This window comes from Colletotrichum aenigma (genome assembly GCF_013390185.1).
Source record: "Colletotrichum aenigma strain Cg56 chromosome Unknown KSG_Cg56_contig09, whole genome shotgun sequence".
In the NCBI taxonomy this organism is placed as follows: domain Eukaryota; kingdom Fungi; phylum Ascomycota; class Sordariomycetes; order Glomerellales; family Glomerellaceae; genus Colletotrichum; species Colletotrichum aenigma.
The window spans coordinates 4,109,124-4,130,696 of NW_023500915.1; the positions used below are offsets into that span (position 1 = coordinate 4,109,124).

General features: G+C 56.1%; 6 protein-coding genes across 6 annotated transcripts; 2 read left to right on the forward strand and 4 right to left on the reverse strand.

The window, feature by feature from the left end:
* Nucleotides 1–1,138: 1,138 nt before the first annotated feature.
* Nucleotides 1,139–2,134, forward strand: PLB (Pectate lyase B; the record flags this gene model as incomplete). The annotated part of the gene is made up of 1 exon (XM_037329034.1): nucleotides 1,139–2,134. The coding sequence occupies one exon, from the start codon at nucleotides 1,139–1,141 to the stop codon at nucleotides 2,132–2,134; it is 996 nt and encodes a 331-aa protein (XP_037173079.1).
* Nucleotides 2,135–4,764: 2,630 nt separating this feature from the next.
* FRO1 (putative ferric reduction oxidase 1) lies at nucleotides 4,765–6,308 on the reverse strand (the record flags this gene model as incomplete). Its single annotated transcript, XM_037329035.1, has 2 exons — nucleotides 4,765–5,976; nucleotides 6,033–6,308. 2 exons carry the CDS (start codon nucleotides 6,306–6,308, stop codon nucleotides 4,765–4,767), a joined length of 1,488 nt encoding a protein of 495 aa, XP_037173078.1.
* Nucleotides 6,309–8,058: 1,750 nt separating this feature from the next.
* On the reverse strand, nucleotides 8,059–9,613 carry prtS (Protease PrtS; the record flags this gene model as incomplete). The annotated part of the gene is made up of 3 exons (XM_037329036.1): nucleotides 8,059–8,373; nucleotides 8,508–8,755; nucleotides 8,851–9,613. 3 exons carry the CDS (start codon nucleotides 9,611–9,613, stop codon nucleotides 8,059–8,061), a joined length of 1,326 nt encoding a protein of 441 aa, XP_037173611.1.
* Nucleotides 9,614–11,966: 2,353 nt separating this feature from the next.
* Nucleotides 11,967–13,010, forward strand: HFM1 (ATP-dependent DNA helicase MER3; the record flags this gene model as incomplete). The annotated part of the gene is made up of 1 exon (XM_037329037.1): nucleotides 11,967–13,010. The coding sequence occupies one exon, from the start codon at nucleotides 11,967–11,969 to the stop codon at nucleotides 13,008–13,010; it is 1,044 nt and encodes a 347-aa protein (XP_037173076.1).
* Nucleotides 13,011–13,806: 796 nt separating this feature from the next.
* On the reverse strand, nucleotides 13,807–15,540 carry gms1-0 (UDP-galactose transporter; the record flags this gene model as incomplete). Its single annotated transcript, XM_037329038.1, has 5 exons — nucleotides 13,807–14,076; nucleotides 14,132–14,884; nucleotides 14,966–15,274; nucleotides 15,331–15,360; nucleotides 15,457–15,540. 5 exons carry the CDS (start codon nucleotides 15,538–15,540, stop codon nucleotides 13,807–13,809), a joined length of 1,446 nt encoding a protein of 481 aa, XP_037173075.1.
* Nucleotides 15,541–19,941: 4,401 nt separating this feature from the next.
* CGCA056_v013797 (uncharacterized protein) lies at nucleotides 19,942–21,544 on the reverse strand (the record flags this gene model as incomplete). Its single annotated transcript, XM_037329039.1, has 2 exons — nucleotides 19,942–20,880; nucleotides 21,014–21,544. 2 exons carry the CDS (start codon nucleotides 21,542–21,544, stop codon nucleotides 19,942–19,944), a joined length of 1,470 nt encoding a protein of 489 aa, XP_037173074.1.
* Between the last annotated feature and the right edge of the window lie 29 nt (nucleotides 21,545–21,573).

Consider the following 21,573-nt stretch of genomic DNA (forward strand, 5'->3'; position numbering starts at 1 on the left):
GTCATGAATCCATGATACCTCCACCCATGGTGCTGGGCCTTTCCCCGAGCCGCCCCCTATTGCCGCTTGACAGTGAGCAGAAAAAAAAACCTTCTTCGTCAAAAGAGACCCTTGCTCAGCCCATCTCGAACCCATGCGGCCGTTCTTTGGGGTGGGTAAGAAACCCCATGTCTCTGTGCCATCCCATCACTCATCCCCTGACTTCATTTCGCACCCACTTCCATCATCCCCCCCCCCTGGTCCGTTTCCAAACGTCAACTCGCTCTTACTGGCTTAGCCTGCCTGATCAATATCGACAAACACCTCCTGGCCTCGTTTCCCCTAAACAAACGAACCACCACTCCCTCGTACCACATGCCCGTCCACTCCATCCCGAGCCCGCCTCCTCATTCGTGCGATTCAGCCAGATCGGGGCCCGGGAACCGCTTCGTTCCCACCGTGCCATTCACAAGCACATCCTTTCCCTTCACAACCTCCGCCTTCCATGGTGCCTGGGTGCATGCACAACCCATTCTTCTCACCGTGACGCCATGTCGTGTACCGCCATCATCTCAATGTGACGTGCAAGTCTGTCTTGGCATCCCCTTCGAATCCCTTCCCCGTCAAGGATCACCATCATTTGCCCGCCCTGTCCAGGCCCAAGACGTACGCAAGTGCCAAGATAGCGTTGCATTTGCGCAAATGGCCCCAAAGAGCCTCCTCTCGGTATGGTTCCGCTTGGCACCACCATGATCCTGGGCCAAGACCCAAGGAGAGCACGCGTACGCAAGCAAGCCGCTGGCCAAGCAGACGCCCTCCCTTCGCTGCAGAGAAAGAGAGCGGGTGTGTGTACCCAAGCTTCTACAGAAGAGGTCTTGGCTCTTGGCACGAGAAGCTTAGCCAAGAGCTCCCTTGCGTGTTGATGGCGAGAAATACTTAAGAGCCTCGTCCCATCCGACTTCATACCAGTCCTTCTCTTGCTCTCCATCCCGCTTCACTTCTTCAGTCTTTCAGCTCTCGCGCTCTTTGCATTCATTCCCTACCTCAAACAACCCTCACTGCATACCTTCGTTCGACGTAGACCGTCAACACACTCTTTTTTCTTACGAAAACCACCTACCACAAATCAGCCAACACCACCAAGCTCGAAACAGTCAAGATGAAGTTCTCCGGCATCGCCTCTTCCCTGGCCCTCCTGGCTTCCGTTGCCAGCGCCACCCCCACCCCTACCGTCCGTGACGGCGCCGCCGTCGACCCCCGCACCGTCGGCAAGCGTGCTGCCATCACCGACGCTTGCGATGTTGGCTACGGTGCCGGCACCACCGGTGGCTCCGGCGGTACCACCACCACCGTCTCCACCCTGGCCCAGTTCACCGCTGCCGCCACCTCTGACGACAAGGCCGTCATCGTCGTCAAGGGCGCCATTTCCGGTGCCACCAAGGTCAAGGTCACCTCCAACAAGTCCATCATCGGTGCTGCTGGCTCCTCCCTGACCGGTGTCGGTCTGTACATCAACAAGCAGGAGAACGTCATCATCCGCAACATGAAGATCTCCAAGGTCCTCGCCGACAACGGTGACGCCATCGGCATCCAGGCCTCATCCAAGGTCTGGGTTGACCACTGCGACCTGTCCTCCGACAAGGACAACGGCAAGGACTACTACGATGGTCTGCTCGACATCACCCACGCCTCCATGGCCGTGACCGTCTCCAACACCTACATCCACGACCACTACAAGGGCTCCCTCGTCGGTCACTCCGACTCCAACTCTGCTGAGGACACCGGCAAGCTCTACGTCACCTACGCCAACAACCACTGGTCCAACGTCGGCTCCCGCAACCCCTCCGTCCGCTTCGGTAACGTCCACATCTTCAACAACTACGCCGAGAAGCTCGAGACCTCTGGTGTCAACACCCGCATGGGCGCCCAGCTCCTCATCGAGTCCTCCGTCTTCTCCGACACCAAGAGGGCCGTCACCTTCCTCGACTCCAAGACCACTGGCTACGCTGTCGTCAACGACGTCGACCTCGGTGGCTCCACCAACGACGCCCCCAAGGGCACCTTCACCAAGCCCGACTACAGCTACACCCTCCTCGGCTCCTCCAAGGTCAAGGCTGCCGTTGTCGGCACCGCTGGCCAGACCCTCACCTTCTAAGTGGTCTAGTAAGAGAAGAAACCCTGCAGTGGGTAATGAGAAGAGCGCTATTGCTGCCTTCCGTCGTGGCGGCTTTTTTTCTTCCGGCCGCCCGCGGTTGCAGAGTACTGAGAAGTACACAATTCATGTAAATACTTTCAAAGGCATCAGGGGCTTGTAAGCCTCTGGTTCTGTGAATATAGTTGCCGGTTTCAACGCACAACCATCTGTCCCAATCGTATGTGAAAGTGAAAGTCAATGTCTATTCTGATACCATGGGAAAGCCAACTGAGCGACAGCCCCTGGGCTAATTCAGGGGAGTAAGTCGCCTGCGAATCTCACGGCCGAGTCGAATTCGCTCAGCCACTGCACCACCTCTACCCTCAAGAACTGCCTTATTTTCCGTCGCTCTCCTGGCGAGAAAGGGCAGACACTCGCGCAGGTCGCCATAGCTCATGGACTTATCACTGTGTTAGTTTGCGGGTAATGGGTTGAAAGATCAAGACTCACTTTGACAACCAGCGCGAAGCCTCCTGGCGCTTCAATAGATCCAGTGATCTTATTCGTGAGGTCGTCCTTCATTCCTAAAAAGAAGTCAGTCAGCTGCTTCAACAACTCTCGAGATTCTGATCGTCACCGTATAACTGAGCAAAAGCAATGCTTCCCGCTGCCTCCTTCGAAAGCAGGAGCTTCCCACTCTCTTCCTGCCGCTTGGCCAGCCCGTAATTCTCCAGCAATCGGATCCCGAGATCGACGCTGATGGAGTTGTGCGTGGCAAAGACCGCCCCTAATCTAGAAGCCCCTGTCTGGCGCGCTTGTTCCCCAATAGTCGAGAGCGCCTTCTCAATGCCGTAGTTGTAGCTCGCATCTGTCTCTTCCTTGGTTGACCATACCGGACCCGGCCCTTTGTGACCCTCCTTCTCCCATCTCTCTGCCTCGGTCACCATGTACGCCCCTCTTACCTGCTTGAAGAGCAGCTTGTAACCCTTCTCCTCCGCGCGATGGATCTGTTGGTCAAGAAGTTGCGGGTAGCGTCGCAGGTAGGCTTGGAACGAGGCGATACAGGTCGCTGGACCGCCGTCCAAGGCATTGTATTTCTGCATCAGCTCGTCCGTGAGAGCATCAATGACTGGCTGGTACCAGGTCTGCTCCGCGTCAATGACGATGCGCACGTTGTTATCTCGTGCCTTGCCCGCGATGGCCTCCATGGTGGCCCGGAGCCTGAGGAGCTGGTCACGGTCAGTTTGAGTGACGCCTTGGCCATTTAGAGCGGCGTCCCAGTCGCCGTCGTGGGGCAGACCTGGATACGGTACATCCTCATCCAAACATCTTGCGCCTCTCGCAGCCAAAATTGCCTTAGAACCGTTGTACAGCGCAATAGGATGAGGTAAAAGGCCGGTGATCTTGATTCTGACCCAACATCTGTTGTCGCCTCCGGTGGCGGCGGTGTCTGGCCAAAACTCCCTGGCGAGTCTCCCCTGCGCCTCGATGGAGGAGAACACATGCTGGGTCTGGGCGAGGATCAGGTCGGTATCCTTGCTGGAGCCGTCCAGCTCAGCTTCGATGTTGTAGCCGAGCAGAGTGCCGATGTTTTCTTGGCGAAGTGCCTTGATCTTTGGAATACACTCCTCAGTCGTTTCTCCGCCGAGAAACTGGTTGAAGAAGGTGCCCATGACGAATGTGTGAGTGATTGAGGAGACAATGGGTATCTTGGACATGACGCTGTAGAGAGACTCGCTTGCATTGACCCAACCTGGCCAGGAGCAAAATGCGAACGCACTGATTCATGTGGTCAGCTCGGTTTTCGTTCTCGCAAAGAAGAGGCCTCCTTCTAAAGTGAACAGCTTACATCCATCCTGAGAAGAGCTTACTTAAGGGCACCGTAGATAGCGCTCTCAAGTCTCGAGGATCATCCGTTGACGTTGAATCAGCCCGCCCCGCCAACATCAACCCAATGATTCCCACGCCAGCACCTCCACTTATGAGTCTGATGATGTTCTTGTCTGGTGCTGACGATCTTATCTGCCTCCACCATGTAGGTGGCCGTGTAGATGTTGATGCATTGCGGCTTCCGTGTCTGGTGGTCCCCAAGGAGCGCCGTAGTGGAGGAGCGGAAGCACGCCTCACGGTAGAAAGCATAGTGTATGGCAGATGTTGTTTGAAGTTGGTCGTATGTCCAACATTTGCAAGTCTTCACGCAGTCGCTTTGTGATCTGAGGCAAGGTGAGTGGTCTTTCTTCAGTCGAGGTCTCGGGCCGGCAAACTACCTGGCAGCAACAGCCATATTTCGGCAAGCTTATGTTTGCGTTTGTGACTGAAAGACGTAGTTACATTTGCTTCAGACCGATTGAATCACTTGGACCTTACTAGGCATGACAAGACGATGAGGGTCGTTTACTAACAGTTTAGGCAGCTCGGGCCGAAGGAGGGTGCCGATGTTGGAGACACGGAGTGAGTGCCCCACCACGGCCCGAGAGCCCTCTTAATGGAACCCCGAATGACGAATAACCATAGATGAGCTACACGTTCTGCTTGCTACATAGATTATTTTACGAAGGTTCCCTATTTTCGTCGGAAATATTGTATCAAAATGGTCTCCCTCAGTGTCTATGCCATTCTTGCCGCAAAACTATTCTGCCAGCGCCTCTGGCCTAAACCTCCCACTTGGCAATGTACCAACTGACGTCCTTCACAGAAACAGGAGCCTGATCTCTGACCAATCTACGAATATCCTTGTCTGTAGCTTGGCACGCTTTTTGAGTAGCCTGGAGAAGGCCTCCAGGCCCAGAGCTGTACACCCAAGCTGTCCCAGTAGACACTGCCCCCTTCTCACGTCCGTCAGTCGCCATTCCCAGGCCAAGGCCCTGGTGGATAAACGCTTGCGGATCCAGCCGTCCCATCTCCGCGCTGACATGCGCTGAGACCGTCATGTTCGTCTGAGACTCCGCTGCCTTCACGAGGTCAAACCATTCTTGAACGTTGACAGACTCGCGCTCGCGTACGGTCCACACGAGACTGAACTTGGTATCTCCTGCCGTGCTCCTCGCCTTCAGCCACCAGAGGGCAAGACTATGCGCTCCAGTGATGCCTGTCCCGCCGACGATGCAAATAATGTGAGAAGCCGACTCAAACCCCGTATCTGTGGGTTGATACGGCCCCTCGACCCGAACATCGAGCTGCCGCTGGAGCCCGACGCTGCCGACCAGAGAGCCCATCGCCCAGGTCCACTCCTTTTCCGACGCCTTCCGCGACTTCTTGCCCTGCGACCGTCGGAACAGGAACACCGGTCCGGACCGCGAGGTGCTCGACACCGCGGCCGTGAACGCGTGGCTCTGCAGCCTGCTGACCGACGGTACACTCAGATAGTACAGAGACAGCGGCCACCCCGCCGCCGGCGCAGAGCTCTCCGCCTCCGACGCCGATTCAAGCTCGAACTTGGCCCGCGCCCCGAGCGAGACGCGGTACCAACCGCTGCCGGCGTTCTCCAAGATGGCAACTTGCTTGCGCAGCGACCCGCCCTCCCCGCGGAAGAGCCGCCAGGCCCAGTCGGCTACCCAGAGAGAGAGCCCCGGGAGCAGGAGGTAAAAGTCCGAGCTGGCGTGGATGCTCGCGCCGACGAACGTGGCGATGCTGCAGACGATGTGGGCGTTGTAGAAGGTGTTGTAGTGCAGCCGCCGGATCCTGGGCAGCGCGGTGGCGACGATCATGAGCATGCAGACGAAGGTGCCCACGCCCGTGTATGTCACCGTTAGGTACCACGCGCTCCGTTCCTGGCTCTCTAGCTCGGTCATTGTCGGGTTGCCGTTGCTGAACAGCTGCAGCTTTGCTTCATCTTCGTCTTTGCTAGGATCCAAGGCGAAGATCTGATCGTATGTTAGGGGATGTGATGACAAGATGTATCAGGAGGAGTGGGACTTACACCGTAGCCTACACCGTGGGCAAGGACTGCAAGGGTGCACATGTACGTGGCGAGTTTGTGCGCGTATAGCAGTGTGCTCTGATGAACCCCAAAAGCATGACCGAGGAGACTGTTTCTCGAGACCGGGACGATGGACAAGCCGAGGAGTATGTCGGCATAATGACCAGTGACTCCCGTGACGGTAAGGGCGATCTTGGCCGACATCCAGTTGAGCGGATCCGTACGCTCTCCCCAGTATCGCCAGTGCGCAGGCAGCCACATTGCTGTGGTCGCCATTGTGACGCAGGCAATCCAAACGACAACTATGAGTCCACCTAGAGTAACTCTTTTGTGAACTAGAGGGAGAGCAGAGATCAGAGTGAGGTTGCTACATCTCTCCACGGATCGAAATGATGAGCCCAGTAGAAGAAGCAGGCTGACGGCGCCGAGCATGCCGTAGAATATCGCAATATGGATTCTCGACTCGAAAGCTAAGAAGTCTTCCGGGCAAAGCGTGGCATAACATGGCGCAAATGTGAGGCCGGTCGCGGCGCCTCCAAAAAGGATGAGGAGAACGAGCAAGAGAATCACTCTGGCCGTTCTGGCCGTTGTCTTCGTCATCGTGTTCGCTGCCTTGTAATGTCTAGCTTTTGGGTGTTTGTATGAAAAGAATCAGGTGAGACTTATGTGACTTGATTCAACGAAGAAATGCTTGAGAGCCATGAAGTGATGTCGATACTATTATACTACAAAAGCTAATGGGAATTCAACATGCAAGCTCCGTCTTGACGATGCCAAGGTGAGCTGCGCCGGCATCCCAAGCTACCAGGCGATCTCTAAGGTGCTATTTCCAGGTCACACACGCATGCGAGTCTACAAAGATGCTGGTGATCTTTCAAGACGATCTGCCAAGCCGCAGACGAGTCAGATGTCCCGCGCGGGACGGCGGACGGGATACATAGTTACTTTGCGTCTTCAGCAACCCGTAGCTGAGTCCCCGGATGCTCAGCCTTGGGGCTCAAGGCAGGGACACCAGAACCCCTATCGGAGTTTTGGGGAATCCGATTCTCGACTTTCAATCCTCCTTGCTCCGGAATGAGAGTCTTGAGAGTCTCACAGTAGGGGAGTGCCTGCAGGCAGTGTCGTGTGTTGGATTGATACAGCCTCATTGGTGTCAACGCCTGCCTTGGAACCCGTGTAAGAAATTCTTGGCAAGTCGTGCTTATTATGGCAATCTGGCAGCAGCCCATTTGTTGATTGATGCAAAGCTCGGAATTTATGGACCCTAAAGGACTTGGCTTTCTTTTCACCAGTCGCCGGAACTTTTGCAGGGAATCATGTCGGCGATTTTCTCCTCTCCACAATCGCCGACGGCGAAATGGGTGAACGCCGGTCTCCCCGATTGACATACTCAGTTGCCTACTGCATTCATCACGAGGCAATAGAGAAGATTCAGAGTCAAGGATCAACAAGAAAAGCTGGCTTGACTTTTGGAAGAACAGATGCCATTGTCAGCTCTATTATCCTTTCCCTTTCTCCATTTCCAGCTCTGTCTCTGGTTTAAATTTTACTCTCTTGTATGTACCACTTCTGTCTCTGCCAATAATTATCACTTCCAGTAACCAACACCTAGTCGCCACCACTTCTGGTCATTTTCACTTCTGCTTCTCGCTGTTTCTCTTGTCTCTAGCTGTTATATAATCGTTATTACTTTATCTGGTCGTTGTCACTTGTAGTCGTTGCTACTTCAGGCTCTCGTCTCTGCTTGTCACACCCACCCGCCGTCACCTCTAGTCGTTATCACTTCTGTTTCGTTATGTTGCTCTTATCTGTAGCTTTTCTGGTCGTGATCCCTTCTGGCTATGGTCCCTTCTGGTTATGGTCCCTTGTGGGCGCTGTCACTATCACTCTTGTCTCTGGCGGTGTCTTTGGTCATCCTTGGCTTATTCATACTGACTATTGTTTATCTGATAACTCAGGCCAGGGTTATAGGTGGAATGCGTCCATCCCCTCACATGGGCGGGCAACCTGGGTCTGGCTTTGGCTCCTAGTTGCCCTTTCTGGTCACCCCAACCTCATTCCAGGCGCCGCGAACGATTTTTCCAGCCTCATCGCCGTAGAGCTCCTCTGCGACCTCGACAGTCACATCAGCGAACTGGATGAAGGTGCAACGGGCCGGGATGCGACCTGACTGCATGGTCTTCCACCAGATGGGGCCCGCCTTCTCGTACGAGAAGCCCCCGAATCCCTTAGCGGCTAGGTAAAAAGCCTTGTTGGGTATTCCGGAGTATATATGAACGCCGCCATTGTCTTCGAAAGTGGGGACGTAGTCCTTGAAGTTATTCGGTTGGGGGTCCTTGCCCTAAGGACGGTTAGTAAACCCAATAGAGACGGAGACGGAGGACGAAGACGGGTGACGAAGAAGGCGGACGAAGAAGACGGGCGAAGAAGACGGGCGAAGACGGGGGACAGAGACGGGGGACGAGGAACACTTACGAAACGAGGGTCGTCGTAGGCGGTGCCGGGCTCCTTCATGCTCCGAAGAGCAACCCCCTTGACGCCAGGCATGATGCAGCCTTCGCCGATCAGCCAGTCGGCATCCTCGGCGGTCTCCTTCTCGACGATCTGCTTCACCATGATGCCGAATACGTCGGAGACGTGCTCATTTAGAGCGCCGCTCATGCCCTGGTAGTCCAGGGGGCTGGTGTGCTCGGTCACGGCGTGGGTCAATTCGTGCCCGATGACTGCTGCCGTTAGCTTCTGTTGTCCTTCGTCGTCCTTCGTCGTCATTTGTTGTCGTTGTTGTCGTCGTCGTCTAACCAGGGGAGAGGAGACTTACCATCGATAGTGCCGGTGAAGTTATTCAGAAACTCCCCGCCGTCGCCAAAAACCATCTGCAGGCGCTCGGGGTCCCAGAAGGCGTTCTCGTACTTCTTGCCAAAGTGGACGGAGCTGATGACGTTCATGTTCTTGTTGTCGATGGAAACCCAGTCGAATTTCTCCCTGTACATCTTGAGGACTTCGCCCACGTTGTCATAGGCGTCGTTGACGGCCTTGTCCTTCGTCTCTTTTTGTCCCTCGACACGGACGACGCTGCCAGGAAGTTCTTGCTCGTTATCAGTGTTCTTGGCGTCGTAGATGGCTCTGTAGAACTTCTCCGTCTTTGGAGTCTTCGGGTCCTCTTTTCCGGGGACGGCGGCGGCGAGGGCGGAGACGGACGACGACGACGCGGGATCCTGATCCTGGGAGAGGCCCTTTTGGTCGCCCTGCTGCTGCTGGGTCTGGTACTGACGCTGGACACCTTGGATGTGCTCGAGATCACGGCGGGCGTGGGCGCGCGTCTCTTCGTCGACATCCTCGTTGTCGGCGATGTGCTTCAGAAGAAAGTCTGGGACGATGCTCTGGGGGACCATGGGGACGTGGGCGTGGCGAGCGCCGCGGGGAGTGCAAAGAAGCGCCATACGCTCGGCACGGCGGGCGGTCCACTGGTCGCGGAGCTCGAGAGCACGGCGAGCAGCGTCTCTGACATGATCCTCGTTGCACTGGGCGTCGGCTATGCCACGGAGGAGGTAGGGGGGAACGACGTAGCAGACGTGGGACATTGTGACGTTGAGTGGTGGTTATTCAGGTGAGATAGCTGTGGATGAGTAGGCAGAAGACGGGAAAGACAACAGAAGAGACGATCGATGGTGGAGGTGAGGGGTGATGATGCTGGACGACGAGGACGACAGCGGACGACAGAGGACGACGGCCCACGTCTTTATACCTACCTAAGGTAGGTAAGTTAAGGTAGGTAGACGGAGGGGCTGGTTATCACCTGCAGAAGGTGTCTGTCCCTCTCACTGCCTTCCTCACCATCGCCATCCATCGCGAAGGTGCCTTTCTAGGCAGCGACGCAGGCCCCGATGGGGAAAGAGCGATGTCACACACCCGGTCTGGGTGGCGTTCGGAGGTAAGTGTGGGCGGCGGCAGGCGCATGCTGTGCTCCTGTCTTGTGTTGGTTGAGCAGATGCTCTCTCGTCATGTCTTGGCTGCCTCTGTTTGTCTCTGTGTGGTGTGCTGGCTGTGCCTGCCTGTTCATGTCCACACCAGATAAGGTGAGGTGCGATAAGAGATAAGAGCTACATGGAGCAGGGGCAGGGGTACCTGGATATGGAAAAGAAATCTGGTCGGGGAAGGCACACTCCCGTCAGCTTCGGTTCCAAGTTGTCAGTGGATCGGGGAGGATGTCACCCACATGCCGTCGACAGGCACTGCACAGATACCGATACCGATGTCAAGATGAAGCGAAAGCTCACTTGACTTAAGTTCTGACAGTTGCGTACCTTACCTCCTTGATTGGTGCATGTTTGTTATCCGCTGTCTTTCGCCTGCTGCTGCATCCGAGACATAAGCACCCAGCTTTCCTCCTTCTCGGCAATCATTGGCTGATGGTTCGTTACTCTCATTCAAGCTTCTGCTGGATCTCAGAGAGCACTTGGTATGACGTCGGGAAGTAGTCGCACACGTGGAACACGTCAAGTCCAACCGTCGGTGTCTTCATGAAGGTCGCGGCCTGCCTGGTGCCACACATGACTCTGCCCTCGCACCTCGCAAGCCACCTCGCAAGCCTCGCTGAGAGAGACGCGTGCACAACATGGCGCCGCGTCAACTCTGCTGCTCTGCAGAAATCAGAAACCGCCGCTTCCCGGTTTGCCAAGTTTGGGGGACATCCCCTGAACGCCTCAACAGAGCCATGCAGCCAGTGAAAGTCCACCTCTTGTCAGGAACAAGACCAGGATCATCAGTGCCAGCATCGGGCCCCACTGCCCTTGTGCGTCAGGTCTGGTTCGACACTGAGTTCAGGCCAACAGCTGTGTCACCCGACGCCGACGCCGCCGCCGCCCCGCGCAGGGCAGGGGTGATACTGTGACGTGGACTGAAGTGCCGGCACAAGCCCCGGCCAGTCCCGCCTGCGCTGGGCCCCGGTTCCTTAGCCGTACCGACCACAGCCCCGCTAACGACCTTCAGCCGAAACACCGTGAACACCAAGCTGAAGTCGGGAACGACCCAGTCCCCAAGATCATCGTGATGTGATGGATAAGCGCAAAAACAACCTTCTCCGCGTTTACGTCTCAATAGACGAGGATCTGTGTCTCGTCGTATTGACTTGAGCTTAACGTTGGGACGAGTCGATCTCAACCCCACCATCCGCTGACATGCCGTGGCTATGCCTACCTTGACCTGACCTCACACGGGGTGATGGGCCTGTAAAGTTTGTCTCGTTGGTTGCCGTGCAAAATGAGCTGTCTAAGACAGCTCAGATTCTGGCTTTGACACATTCTTCTTCTTGGTCTTCTTCCACACTGAGTCGACGACCTAAAATTCGCGTCGAGGGTTCAAAAGCGAGCTCACAGATCTTCGGTCGCCCACAGAAGATGGATTCCATGTCGGTTTGCAAGTAGCAGCATAGATATCCAGACCAAGTCGAGACTGCGTGGATCTGCCGAAAGTCGTGGACCACGTAGTCATCAGTGAGATAATCCACAATCATTCCCATGTCCTTCAATATCACGACTCCCCAAGGATTGCATGGGTGCCGTTCCTATTGTTCGCAATGCTGTGTTGCTCCTTGTCGGAGTCCGCTCTTATGACAGCAGACCTTGGGGACTGCCTTTCTCGTCAAGGCACCTGCCTGCCTGTCTCATGTCCATCGTTGAGCCACTTCCAAGATTCTGGTAGGGGTTAAAGAGAAGGTACGCCCCCGCTACATGCAAAATGAGTTTGAAAGAAGGAGCAGTTGCTCATTGTCTGGACCTGCCCTAGCTTCTATCAACATCAGAAAAGCATGAGCCAAAGTCACGGGGACGGAAGGAGCATCTTCTTAGCACCATCAACATCGCACTCTGAAGTATCATCTCCTCCCAGTCTTCCGCTACACCTTTTGCTCTCATTCACCTCACCATCGACACAACGATGCCTCCTCCTCCTCCAACTGCCTCACAGCCTTCGCAGGCCAAAGGCCCCCCTCCGTCAAGCCAACCCGCCCCCAAGCACCCCGTCCAACTCTCTCCAGAGCACCACACCATCATGCTCCGTCACAAGCTCTCACCACCAACAATCCACGCCCTCACACGCCTGCCCCGCGCGCCTTCCCCCGAGGAAATCCTCCGCTGTGCCTCCTCCGCCACCGAGTTCCGCTCCTTCACCTTCCACCCCCAAGAGAAGGGCGCCTTCTCCCGCATCAACAACGACCCCTCCACCCGCTGGCCCGTCCGCGAGACCCTCGCCCAGCCCTGGCACAAGGTCTACCTCGTCGCCCAGTGCGAGGCCGCCGGCCGCGACTACGGCGACCGTCTGCCCCTCGCCGCTCGCAAGGACCTCCTCGCCACGAAACCCCGCATCGTCAAGACGCTCGGCCACGTCCTCCGCGCATGTGCCGACATCATGGGAGCGCGGAAGGACGCCGCCGGGCTACGCCGGACCCTCGAGCTCTGGCGTGCCGTCGCCGCGGGCAGCTGGGAGGGCATGCCCACAGAGCTGCTCCAGATCCCCGACATCGGCCCGAAAAAGGTTGAGGTTCTTGTCGAGCACGGCATCAGGACCGTCCACCAGCTTGCGAAGCTTGAGTTCTTCCACATTGAGCGGCTGCTCTCTCGGAACCCTCCTTTTGGGCAGAAGATTGTCCGCACTCTGGGTCACTTTCCCCGGCTGGTGCTCCATCTCGATATCCCCAAGAGAGACCACAAGCAGGGCCTTATCGTGAGGGTGGTGTTGGGCTGTTCGAACGCTGAGGTGCCAACATGGAAAGGTTCAGTGCCTTTGGTGAACCTGGCCGCAGAGACGACCGACGGTAAGCTCGTGTTCTTTTGGAGGGGGCGAGCTGGAGCATTGATGTCCGCCAAGGAGCTGGTTTTCCCGGTGCAAGAGGCTCTGCCGGGCCAGACCATTTTCGTTTGGGCGAGTTGCGAGGAGATTGCCGGGACGGTGGTGACGGCCGAAAAGGCCATTGAGATTTGAAAGGTTTCTTTGCGTGTTCGCGTTCGCTTTCGGAGGGTTTCGCTGCTATGTCACGGTTTCATGTTTCCTACTACCAGACTCGGCATATTCTGTATGAGAGAATCAGTTCATGATACTGTGGAAAGAGTCCTAGTCAGTGTAATCAGACAAACGTAAACATTGACAGATACCATGCCTGGTACGCGAGCTGCACACCTATCCCAGGAACACACCTGTCATGACCAATACACACACACCACTCACGAGACCTAGAGAACATGGTTATATTTGTGAGCGGCTAGCGCTGTATACCCACACATCAATCCCAGCTCCAAAGAAACATCTTCTTTCGCAGATATAAACAAACTTCAAATAGGGCAGCGGCTCCAACTCCCTGTTTGGCGGAGCCGCGCTCGTTCTATGTACAATGCACTTTGTGCCTGCCTTGAGGCTCAGCCGGGTATCGCTGTTGATGATACTGTGGTGTGGAGTGTGTGGTGGTTGTGGTGATGGCGGTTGTAGTGTGGTGTGCGTGCGAGTGCAAGCCGGACTCTATTTCCAGGGACCCAAGATGCCCATGATATTCCGGGGAAAATCGCAAAAAAAAAAAAAAAGAGGAGCAGAACCAAACCACCCTCTTGCCCCCCCTTTCCGATCCTTTTATTATCCAAACCATTTTTTGTTACTTTCCCCCACGTCTTCCCATCTTCGAAATCCATCCCTGGACTCCAGCCTTTCCAACGCAACAATCCAGTCGTTAAAAACAGAGGTTTATATTCGTTCTAGTCACGGTGACACATTGGAAACATCCCCCAGATTAATCGTCGCGGTTTTTGCCCCTGGCTGAAGGGACGCGGTGGTGGTGCAGCATGGGCGACGATGGCCTGGACGTCGAAAGACCCATGTTGCGCACCGACTCGAGAGGGTCGAGGTTCAGCTTTCCCTCGTCCGTGATCTGCGGCGTGTAGGCGGGATCGACCATGGGCTTCTCGTAGCTTGCGATAGTGATTGGTGGGGGGCGGCCCTTTCGGTCGGGGATGCTGTAGAGGTACGTCGCGGCCAGAACGAAGGCAGTGCCGGCGAGGAACTAGCGCCGTCAATATGGGAGGGTAAAGATGCAGGATGACAAGGGGGAGACTCACAGTGAAGTTAACCTCGAAGTTGAAGAACCAAACGCTGAACAGGAAGCTGATGACGATGCTGATGCTCGCGGCAAAGTTCTTGGCGATGTTGTCGGCGTAATTGATGCAGAGCGACGCCAGGACGCCGCCGACGGCCTGGAACACGATCGCGGTCCAGACAACCCAATTGTAGCCCTCGAAGAAGCCGTGGCGGGCGATATCCTCGCCATCCTTGAAGATGACACCAGCAAGCGCGGGGAAGAGCGAGTAGAAGGACAGCTGAATGTTGCGCGTCCAGACAGTGGCGGGAGTGGGCGAGTCCTTGAGCATCTTCTCAAAGTACACGCCTGCGAGTCCTGATGCGACGGCAGCGACCAGGACGGCGGAGAGACCGATCGAGTAGTTCATCAGCGGGGCGAGGTCCTGGTCCTCCTGAATTCCCTGGTACGAGGCGGAGCGCTTCGCGATAACGCTGCCGACGACATTCTCGCCGACGCCAGCGAGACCGTCAGCGGCGCGCTTGGTCAATTCGCGAGCAACCTCGGCGGCGCCCTCTGCAGCTTGGCCGAGCTCGTGGACGGAGCGCGGGAAAAAGTGGTCGGTGGTATCGTGGAGGAGGATGCTGCCGCGAACTGCATCGCCGGAGTGGGCCCCCGAGGGCTGGGGGAGGGAGACGATGGAGACGCCGAGAGTCAGGACGATGAGGGAGATCCAGCGCTTCATGCCGAGAGAGCGGCGGAGCATAGTGACGGAGAAGATGGCGGTGGTGAGGATCTGCGGGCCGGGTGGGTTAGCTTTGCGAGAGTCATGACGTTTGCGGGGGGCAGAGAATCTCTCTCTCTGGCGAGGGCGTACCTTGAGCTGGTAGAGCACCTGGAAGTGGACGGCGTCGAGATTACCGACGGCGACATACTGCAGGGTGTTTTGCAGCGTGTAGAGGGTGGCGGGGATGGCGAGCTTCCAGCCGTCGCCGGAGAAGACTTGGTTGTAGATCTGCTCGAAGATGACGGTGGCGGGGGTGGAGGGGGCCAGGGTGCGGGAGACCTCGGCGATGGAGCAGGTCAAGCAGATGGACAGCTTGATGACCTCGTTGAGGAAGACGGCGGTGGAAGTGAAGTATCGGTGGTCGCTCACGGGGGGCATGATGCGGGAGTAGTGCATGATCTGGCAGAGATGCGGTTAGCTTGGTGTCGTGTTCCTGTCTGGAGGGGGATACATACCAAGATCAATGCCGAGTTTTGGAAGGTCAGCTACAAGACGAGGCCATTGTCAGCACCAGTCACCCGAAGGAGAGAGAAAAAGCGCAATGGGAGGGAGGTGGGCGCGCATCGCATCGGATCGCATACCGTGATGAGGGAGAGCTGCTTCATGGTGATGCCAAAGAGCGTAGGGCCCCCCGCCGGCGGCGTCGTTGCGTCGAGGAGAGCCATGGCGGCTGTCGAGGGGGAATCTGGTGGTGACAAAACGATATATTGCCAATTGGCGTCGGTCGATTCGAAAGGAGGGAAAATTAGGTTACTGGTGATTTATCTCGAGGAGAAAATGTGTGCGTCGCGCGGAGCGTCCCCCCAAATTCCAGGGGTCGAGGTTTCGTCGGGTCGGGAGTTTTGTCTCGTGGGTTTGGTCGCGTTTAAGGGGACGTGGACGGGGGGTAGAAAGGGTGGTGCGGGATGTGGTAGTGGCAGCGGCAGCGCCAGGTAGCGATAGCGGTACTGTGTGCAGCAAATGCCCGTAGTACCTAAGGTAGGTGAGGTGAGGTAAGGTATCCGCCGTGGGATGGCGGGAGAGGCAAGCGATAGCCCAGGTACCCTACTATTAAGAAAGGTGTGGTGTGGTGGGCGGATGGAAGCTTAGCTGTGAGAGCTCCGATGTTGTGTGCTGTGTCCGTCTCTCCCTCGACAGGTGGTGTTTAGACCCTCCTTTAGACCCTCGTGTCTTTTTTTTTCTCTCTTTCTTTCTTGGCTTGGTCCCCTGGTCTCGTCCGTCCTCGATCGTGTTGGAGCTGCGTTTATCGGGGCGCAGATCAATCTGGAGGGGTCCTGGTTGTCCAAGGGTATTAAGCAATGATGTTCAGACTGAGTAATAGAATTATCGGCAACCCAATGGCAATAAGAAGGTGCCCAGGTAGATAAGGTAAGGTAGCAATATGGTCGGGGCGGGCGTGGCAATACTACAGGTGCAATGCAATGCTTGTTACAGAGGTAAGTTAGGTGATGGGTCGGGAGGGAAGATTGAGAGGGAAGAAAAAGATCTAGGAGACGACGGGAGAGAAAGGAAGGGAAAGGGTTGCATTGAAGCCTTCGAAGAGGGTTCGAAAGTGTGTCGCGTTTCTCATGCGGCATGCCCCCCCGGGGATATGGGACGTTTCCAGCCCCAGACCACCACTTCGACGTCCAGTCCAGTCTGTGTTTCTTTTTCTCTTTTGGTGGTATTGGTGGTGGTGGTGGTGACGCAGGTCCCCCTTTTCCCTGACTGGATTCCTTTGGATTGACTGGCCAGACCTTTCTGACGTAATGAGAGATGTACCTACGTACCTTTTTGATGGTGTCTCTCTGTCCCTTTTACGTGCGTCTTCCTAAGGCAGTAGCTTGGAAGACAAGAACAATTGCAACTAACAATACCTTTCGAAAGAAGCTGCTGCGGTGTTCAAAGCCCACTGGTTGCTGGGTGCCTATTGTTCTCAGACGAAGCCTTCCACTTTGTTCGACCTTACCTAGCACCTCGAGCAAGGCAGCTATCGGTGCCGTTCGCCGTTGGTTGTTATTGTCCGGTATCCCGACGTCCGTCCGCCGTCTCCCACGAGATTCAGATGTCTGAGAGTTCTCCCAAAAGACAAGTCGGAGGATACCTTATCAGCAGAACTTTGGGCACCCCCGGAACAACAAGAGACGAGTACTCGATGCTCCCCCAGCACGTCGCAGCGCCCTCAGGTATCCGTGACTTGGGTGAAACTGGCTGCCACCTCGGTTAGCATTGACTGAGCTTCAGCTTCCTCGGCCCCCTATTCGCCCATCACTCTCGCCTCGCTTCACCTCATCTTCGCCATCCACACCTTCACCACTCACTTCCACCCTTCAGAATCGGAAACACGCACCTTGGAGCCCGTCCCGATGGAGGCATTCACCCTGCGCACCTGCGGAAAGTCGATGCGAGGAGAAACACTCCCACCACCCACTGCAAAACGCTGTCTGTCCACCGTCTGTCTCTCCGGACCCTTAATCCCAGCCGGGCAGCCAACACTCAACGCTTTCTTTCCTTCACTAGCACACTGCGAGCGCAGTCAGTCGGCTTGTGCGTTTCTTGTTTCCTTGGAAATGCTGCACCCTCGATGATTGCTGCAGAGCCGCCGCCGACAAATAACCTTCAACCCAACGATTTCAGTCCGATCCCAAGGCCGCGCAGACCGCCCGAGCGTGCCGCGGTGCCGTCCTGCCGTCCTGCCGTCCAAGCCCGGGCGCTTTGCTGTTCTTCCCACCCTCGCGCAGCTCCGTCCTGCGTGCCGCGATGCCTAGACCGCGGCGGCACGGGAGCGGGAACGACGCTGCTACTGCTGCCGCAATGGATTCTGGAATCTCCCTCCTCGCCCGGGTGCTGCAGATCAGCCCAGGGGACCCGTCCCAAGGTGGGAATCCGGTGGGTGAGGGACGGCCAGGAACCACTCCAACGAGGCGTGGAAGCTGACGCCGAGCTGCGATGAGCAACCAAGCAACGCAAAACGCAAGCAAGGAAGCGAGCAAACGCAAGCCCGCGGAAGCACGCAGCCCAGAACGGGGTCCGGATCACCGCACAAGCCAGAACCTGATTGATCGAGAGAGTGGCCCGCGGGATGATGGCAGCAAGGCACCACAACCACCCACCGTCGCCGCCCCGAATCACTGATCAGAGATGCGTCGTTGACAGGGATCACCACTGTCTTCCTCAGGGCCCCCGTTTTTTATGACTTTGCCTGGTTCCTGTCTTTCTCTTTTCCCCTTCCCCCTACCTAGCTGCGCCGCCAGTGAAGATCCGGGGAAGCTGCTGGCTGCCTGCTGTCTTGGCTCTGGAGCACGCAATCGAAGGCGAAAAAGAGGCGCGGATAGAACAACGATATCCCCAACAGCACTCGAACAATCCCGAAGTCTGCGAGACTTGGCGACCTTTATCTACTACTCGGACTTTTTTCGTTTCTCTTGTCATTGCCGTTGTCACTCACTGACCACCACCACTACGAGCTCTCCGCCCCCATGATCAGAAGCTCGGGAAGCAAACACCAAGCAAGCAAGCTTCAGGCGTGTCGGGGGCTATTTGCCTAGAGAGCGGGGAAGCTCCCCATGGTCTCCGCGCCTCCATGCACAGTGAACTGTCCAGACTGGATCTGGGCCCAGCATGGCGTCACCTGGCCCCTTGGCCGAATCATCACCTCGTCCTTTTCATCCAGGGAAGCCCATTCGTACGAGTATCCATACCCGAAAGCCTGTACCACAAGACGCCATCACTACGCGAGAGACACTGTCTTGGAGGAACATGACCTAACATCACCATCCAAATTTCTCCTCCATTCCTCCCGCTGCAACTGCATTTCCAATCGGAGTTTTCTTCCCGCCGCCAGTGCAGCCACGTACCAGCCCGCCCAACGCCCCATGACCCGCCCAACCTGCCTGACCGCTCCCCTGTGTGCCACCCAGACAAGTGGTTAAGGTGGCCTGGAGAGGCCAGGAGGGTGCAGAGGTTGGGTTGAGGCGCATCACGCGGGGCGGTCACCTCAGCCAAACTAACCTCCATCAGAACCGGTTGCAACTCACTTCAGCTTTGCTGTACCACCGCGTATGCGGTCTGAGTTGGATTTCATGCATCTGACACCTGCCAGTAAGTCGGGACGGCGCAACGTCGAGGCTTGCTTTGCATCACCTCGCCCAACGGACGGCGCGCCGCTACCTGCTGGTGCTAGCGCGCAAACAACCCAATTTCGACGCCTCCTCCCCGTGGAATTTTGGGTGAATCGCATCTCTATGATTGGGGGTCCGTCCCGAGATCGGTTTAAACGCACATGTCTCAGGCCCCAATGTCCATGGCATTGATGGGCGGGAGATTGTCTGTTCCTGCCCCTGACTCTGTCTTTCCTTTCTTCTGATCTTCGGCCCGGGCAAGAGATGGCACATCTCGCTTTTGGGGGTTCACGTCTGATGGACTTGCGATGAAGGATCGATTGCCTTGCTGGGTTAACGACGTCACGACTTGACATGGTCACTTGATATTGCATTATTTTGTAAAATTCCTTGATGGACACGGTGCGAGGTTCTGTTTCTTGGTGCCGCTGTCAACCCCAGGCAGACTTACAAACTAGCAGTTGCTAGCTTGGTTTGACGTGCTGATCTTCAACCCAAGAGGCACGCCGGCGAATGGAGCCGTCGCAAGCGTGATGCGAGAGACAACCCATTCGATTCGGAATGGTCGCTTCATCAGGCACTGGGATTGACCGCCGTATGGTCAGGTCGGTGACTAAGTGAGATTCATCTGTGATTGTCTCTACCTGCTGCATCTACGACGTCCAGCTCACGATTCTCGGGTCTGCTCTCAATCCATGCTTTGATTTGTACCGCTATGTGTGAAACTACCGGCGGCGGTACGATGTGTGTTTTCATGTACTGATAGTATCTACTCTCAATGACTCTTTCATAATCTGATACTCTTGGAGGTCTCATACTATGATATATTGTCACACTCTTGTTTATCCATGCTCTTATAACTCTCATTCTCTAGTATTCTGTCCTTCTCAAAGTTACTCTCATCCTCCAACATAGGTACTCTCACACTATGATACACTCTCTTAATCTCGTTCAATCTCATGCACTTTAATACAATCTATAGGTGTTCCACTCCCTCATCTGAAGCGGATCAAGGAGCCGGAGACGCTGAAAAAAGCCCTTCCGTGATCCTCTCACGGCATCTTGACCGAGAACTCGTACTCTTACAATCATCTGTTTCCCTCTCCGCTGCCACGCCAGATCGTCCCAAAGCTCACGAACCTTGTCGCTCAGCTGAGCCCCTATCGTCGTCTCCAGCACCAGCTCTGCCTCCAGTTCAAGCACTCTGAAGCGGAACACGGCCCCGGCATTCGCGGTCACATCCCACAGCTCCATGACCCGAAGCTGAGGCATAAGCGCGGCAGCATCCCTAGCCGCACAGAACAACCCCTCTCTCGAGTCGCGCCACAAAACCTGTGGAGTTTTCAAGGCAATAGTTGTGAGGTTGCACCAAGTCAGTCGCGGCTGTGCTTCGGCCAGGAGCACCAAATTTTGAAAGAAGGCCGTTGCGTCAATAATTCCGGCTGCGTTAAAAGAAGACAGGTTGCGGCAAGCATACGCCGCGGTCAAGGCCATGCGGCGATGCCCCGTCATCTTCTCTGCCGCAATCACAGCCATGAGTTGCGAAGTACTGAATTCCCGCGTTCTCTCTTCTTTCCTCCTCCAGAGAAACGCATGCCAGCCAGCAGGTCTGCTTTGTGAAGCATCTTCATGCTCATGTCCGATGTCTGTCGGCTCTTGCCAACACTCCCAAAGGGTCAAGCCTCGGACCGTGGCCGGCAGATTTGCGAGCAGCGACAAGTTAGCCAGCTCACGAGGCCACTGGCTCTCTGCGACTGTTCCGCTCCACGGCTCCCAAGTGACAGTCTTAAGGCTTGGAAGATACTCAAACACACGCTGAATTGCCCCTTCGCTCAGAGCACGGCGTGACTCCCGGTTGACGATGAATTGGGTGATTACGGGCACTCTAAGCCCTTCGATCCCCAACTTTAAGCCCCGGTAAATGCGCTCTGTGGGGGTCGGAGGCCGTGTAGAGGTCGAGTGGGTTCCCAAGTATCCTCTGTTTGGCACCCCGTATGTTCAGCGGCTTCATTGGGCGTCTCTCATAAAAGTGACATACGATATTGTCTAAGAATTCCCGGGAAGTCCGAAACGACGCAAGGTAATGTTGTGTATCGCTCGGTGACGCTGCGCTGATCTCGAGGGCAAGTCCCCCATCTTCTCTTCGTTGCCAGCTTGCCAAGATATTAAGCAGCGCGAGAAGCAGGCCGCTGAACGCCATGTTGTTCGCTATGATTTCCTGCGTGTCCTCGGGCTCGTCGCATCGTGTGCAGTCGTATCGATTCAGCGGGACGTGCAATCTGACTCTCTTGACCTTGTCGCGTAGATGGCGGCCGAGACGCCCGAAGTCACGGATATCGTCGACCCTTTGTAGCGTGAGGCACGCAAAGGCGCGGGTCTCGAAAAAGTCGCGCCATTCCGCGCAAACGGTGGGCCACGATGCTCGCTCGGCCTTGTGGACGTTGTGGTTAGCTAAGTGTCCCAGAACCATGATTCGGAGCTCGTAAGGAAGGTAATACCAGTTCAGCTTCCGGGTATATATCTGCGCGTCGCGCCTTTGCGGGCGAAAGTTTCGTGGGTGTAACGGCATTGTGTAGGCGGTGGTGTTGTGTCGTTGTG